This window comes from Centruroides sculpturatus, unplaced genomic scaffold (assembly GCF_000671375.1).
Source record: "Centruroides sculpturatus isolate CEXI.00-Female unplaced genomic scaffold, Cexi_2.0 scaffold5000, whole genome shotgun sequence".
Lineage (NCBI taxonomy): Eukaryota > Metazoa > Arthropoda > Arachnida > Scorpiones > Buthidae > Centruroides > Centruroides sculpturatus.
Window position 1 is genome coordinate 136 of NW_019389086.1, and position 5,088 is coordinate 5,223.

The 5,088-nt window shown below is 34.0% G+C and overlaps 1 protein-coding gene and 1 long non-coding RNA gene across 2 annotated transcripts; one reads left to right on the top strand and one right to left on the bottom strand.

Moving 5' to 3' along the window:
• Nucleotides 1-1,980: 1,980 nt before the first annotated feature.
• Nucleotides 1,981-2,997, top strand: LOC111617164. The gene is made up of 2 exons (XR_002755383.1): nucleotides 1,981-2,106; nucleotides 2,729-2,997. It is a non-coding gene; the product is annotated as an uncharacterized LOC111617164 (long non-coding RNA).
• Nucleotides 2,007-4,940, bottom strand: LOC111617163. Its single transcript, XM_023358493.1, has 2 exons — nucleotides 4,629-4,940; nucleotides 2,007-2,941 (listed from the first exon to the last, which is right to left on the bottom strand). The coding sequence occupies exons 1-2, from the start codon at nucleotides 4,672-4,674 to the stop codon at nucleotides 2,007-2,009; spliced, it is 981 nt and encodes a 326-aa protein (XP_023214261.1). The 5' UTR covers nucleotides 4,675-4,940.
• Nucleotides 4,941-5,088: the final 148 nt, after the last annotated feature.

A 5,088-nucleotide genomic window follows, 5' to 3' on the forward strand; every position in this document is an offset into this window, starting at 1 on the left:
ATAGCAAGTTAAGTTGTCTACATAAACCTGGTCAATGTGATGAGCATTCCTGAGAATGCAAGAAATTTTCCATTGCATGCAAATATGCTCTATGCTTTACACATGAGCGCACAACTCAATTTAATGGAAAACTATAGAACGACTTGAAGCTGAACAATCTGAAGCCCAAACCACAAGGAAATTTAATATCCATCCTAGAATAGTTTCACGGCTGCAGTTAAATGAGTCGGGTGGTCATTCAAAAAGACCTGGCCAAGGTTGTCTAAGGAGCACAATGCCAAGTGAAGGCCATTATTTAGCTTTAATCATAAAACACTTCTCTAAGAAACTTACATTATACTTGTAATGAATAAATGCATCATGGCAAATCATATATTGTAGGCTTTATAATGCTGGCCTTTATGGCAAGAGATCTGTGATTTGTATACCTCCTCTCACAGTAAAGATTGTTTGAATTTTAGTAGACATTATCATTCTTGCAGTCAAGATCAGTGGCGTGGCAAGGGGATGTATCATGCACCGGGCATCACTCGCAGAGAGGTGCCCAAATGGTCTCCAAGACAAACTATATGTGTTTCTGGAAGGGAGTGCCAATAAAGTGTCGTTCCCCGGGCGCCAGTTATGTTTGCTACACCACTGGTCAAGATGACTGAATCTGTGTTCTCTTTAATTAATTAAAGATTAGTCAAGATTCTGTTTACAGGCTGATTCTAGTCACCATAATATGGCATTATGGTAAATGGCTGTACGCCCCTCTATGCATTCAAGAGGCAATATGAATGCTGTACAGATCTTGCTGTTCTATATCAGGCTTTCTGAGGAAGCTGTAGACCCTCATTTTCTTGTAATGGACAATAATGTTCAATCTCTCAAGGTTTAAGTTGTTAACAAGCTCCTAGAAAACAAAGATATTTGTAGGATAGACTGGTCAATAGAGCTTGGGACTAACTGGTAAAGCATGTTGCAATTTATCATCCTCACTCAGAATGCTTCATAAATTAAGAATGGTCCTCATCGAGGAATGGGATTCCTTAAACTAACAGATTATAAATGATGTGGTTAAGGGTATGTCTTGCTGTTACCAGTCATATATCCAATAAGAGATCAACATAGTCTGCATGAAATGATTTTATATTAAAATATCAAACCTCAAATTTGAAAGTTTTGAAGATATGACCCAGTATATGAAAACTGTATACAGTTTTTTGTTGTAATAAAATATATATTATCTTTATGATCTTTGCATACAGCATATTCTACTTGAAATTTACTTGTTCACATAACTGGATCAATAACTATAAGAAAGTACTCAAAATTTTGATAATTCCAGTAAATAATTTAATGTAAATTCAACAAATATTGGTCAAAATAGTTTGTCAAATTTACATCAAATTATTCACTGGGATTATCAAAGTTTTTGAATATTTAGTTAGCATTAAATTACCTAACAGGAAGTAGAAAATTATCTTCAAAAATATCTTTCGGACTTTAATTTTAGACACCAGCGTAAACATACCTTCAAACTGACAATTCTGTTATTCAATCGCTAATAGTTATGAAAGAAAGAATTTAACTCTTATTTTCAAATACACAAGAATTCTAAAGAAATTCTTTATTAATACATGTCTGCTTGATCTCAAATTGAAAGAGATTTTCTAAAATTTGCTAGAACAGCTACAAAATTTGCTATAGTCTGCTAAACTAAAAACACTTCTCCAGATAGATAAAAGTTAAACTTAAAGTAACATATTTTAAAGTGCACTTTAATTAAATTTCAAAACATTCAATAGTTGTATTAATTTTTTTCTATCCAAATTGCAAGATTGTTTCATCAATATTGTTACAGAACAATGGGAAATTGATTTATTTAATAACAATGGGGAAATTGATTTATTTTACAACTTTGTCATCATTGACTAATATTAAATTTGTGTTCTTTTACCCCATGTAAAGGTTTTAATAGCATCTTAGCATATGTTTATAAAACATAAGTAATTGAAAGAGACTTACCTGTATGTGTTAGTCCTTCCACAATATTCAAACACACTTCTAGAGGAAGTCATGTGATAAGCACCTTGCGATTTATTACTCCTAAATTGTACCTTGGTAGGTGACGATAAATTAATATCGGGAGAATCGTTGTGATCCATTTTGGCACAACTGTCATCGAAGGTGTTAGTTTTGCAGCCTTTGACTGTCGGCATTCCGTGGTTAAAAATATTTTGCACGTTATGACTATACGAAGATTGGCGCGTGCTGAAACTTTGGGTACAGTTCAGAGTTCGTACTTCGTTCTGGGTTAGTTCCGACGTGTCGAAACTATTACCTGAATCCCTGCCACTCTTTCCCGGATAAAAGTACATGCTGGAGGGTCGAGGAAAATTTGTAAAAATGTGACCATTTTCTTCCAATAATTCGGCGAATCTCTCCTGGTTTTCGCGAACGAATTTGGTAAATAAATCGTCGTCTCCGGCCGAAAATCTATCTTGAGCTTCTTTCAGTAGTCTAGTAGCATCTATGGGACTGGAATCGCTGACTCCCCTCCTCCACTTCTGATTCTCTTGACGCATTTGAGAGAACCATTCTTGAGTCTCTTGCATTAACTTGGCGATTCTTTCACGCCTTTCTTCTTCTAATTTGGCTTTTTTATCATCCATACTTCTAGCATCTCTCTTCAAACTATTATTGAGTGAGAAGCCGACCAATTTGACATTTTTCTCGTTGTTAGGAGGAATTTCGGGTAGCCACGGAGATATCCTACCATTGACAGTTATCGTTAGAGGTACGAGTGTTTTTTTGGAAGATGTTTGATCACAGTTGGTCGAGAACGACACCAGATGAACATTCTCGCTTTTCGTGGATGATAAAGCGTCCATTCTTCCGATAGCAGCATCGACGCGTTGGGATAGGAACCAGAGGTTGAGAAGACAATTCAAAAAATCTGTAACAAAGCAACATAATCATAAATAAAATGAGAAAAATCTATCTTTAATGCTTCAAGATGCTTTTTACATTCTAAAAATAAACGTCGTGTTGTACATTTACTTACAAAAAGATTCAAGATTATTAGAAATAAATATGCAATTACTGATCATTAACCGGATCTAATTACGTTTTTGAAGAGGAAAAATCCTGACGCAAAAGAAAGAAAATTAAGATCAGCGTGTCAAGTTTTTAAATCCGCAACTGACAGAAATACATTAAAAAAAAATTATTTATATAGGTTAACACAGTATTGATTTCCAGTTTAGGATACTTATCATTATCGGATCTTAAGAAGGGGCGATTTTAATTACGTTTGCTCGAAATATTTTAATATTAAAATACCAAAGGTTAACATAGTTTTGCGGGAAGTAATTATTAAAAATCTATTAGAGCATCAATAAAAAAAATATATACATAGATTTTATTCAAGATCGAATGATAATTACCGTAAGTTTCAAAAGAACTAGTACATCCAGTAATGTTACGAAGTGCATATGAGTATAGAATATTAACTAGCCAATTGGAATTAATTACAGTCGACCCCCTATAACACTGTTGATAATTCCGTTTTATATGAATTCCGTGTTATACGAGTCACTTAGATTTTATAAATACGTGTGCCGGGCTGTGAACGGCTCACGTATTTGTAAAATTTAAGTGACTCGTACAACACGGAATTCATATAAAGCGGAATTATCAACAGCGTTATAGAGGGTCGACTGTATTCTAAAAATCGTGCGTACAGTGCGTATTTATTACAACATTAAATTATTAACGCCCATTTTGCGAAGCTCATTAATTAATATAGCCAGGCCCGTTCTTTTGTAGTTTCGGTTGTTAAATGATTGATATATAGAGCTAATGTTTATACTAATAAAGCAGTTAACTTCTTTATTACCGTGCTACTGTAAAAAGTTACATTTTTCACACCGAAATTTGATATTATAAAAATATTTCCGATCTTAATCTTCATACTTTCACTTTCGCATTCGCCATAAGCCATATATTTTATTTAAATTAATTAAAAATATTTACTTAACCGATTACCGATAAGTTATAAAATAAAATTCTACACTTTTTAATACGTGATTTAAAAGATAAATTCGAAAGTTATGATACGTTAGGTTATATAAAACGCAAAGAATCTCCGAAAAAACTGGGTCAAGTATCGGCGAATTTTTATCTATTCCATAACTGTTATCAATATAACTACCGCTTTTAAAACTTTAACGTTTAATATAGATGCCGAAATATGTATCAAACAGGAAACAAATCTTCCAAGGACGTAACAAATGTTATTACTACGTAGAAAAGTAATCACATCCGATCGTCCTATAGGGATTTTTATCGGGATAAGTCGGACTCTCCACAGTAAAACTCGCATAATAATTCAATCACCGTTTGGTAAAACTAATCGAATTGGGTAAAATCGGGCCGACATTCAAACATAATTAAGAATGACATCACGAACACACACACAACTGTCGCAGTTTCCTATATAGAAGCCCATCGAGTGTAAATGACGGCATCACGTTTGCGTTTAAAAAAAAGTTATAACAAAGCACGTGATTCGTTGGCGGTGACAGAAAAAAGAGCGTAAAAATAGAAAGAGATCGGTAAAGACTACAGTTAAATCGACTTACCTCGAAATGTAGTAAAATGGAAGACATTAGTAACCCTTTGACACATAAGACGACAAACGGACACCTACCACGAGACATAAGACGATAAATTTAGAACGCGACATGCGCATTGGCAGGAACCACATTGGGTCTTCCAAAACTTAATGAACCGCCTTTGGCCGCGATGAGTTGGTGACACTCCGTTGACGTCACAAGTTCTTATAAACATTTTTTTAAAAGGATTTTTACACGTACCACTCGAAGCGGTTATTCCATCAATTACGATAAATAACACGGATAAATGGGATAATATCTGACGTCATCGATTTCATTCATAAAGGCTGTTAATTGCCTTTTATTTTTAATTCGAGACATTTCTTTCTTTATTTTTTTATTTCTATATTATCCACACGTACAGTACCAGCTTTTTTTTTTTTTTAAAGAAAAACGACCGTTTAATCATTCATTTGTTAATGTCCTA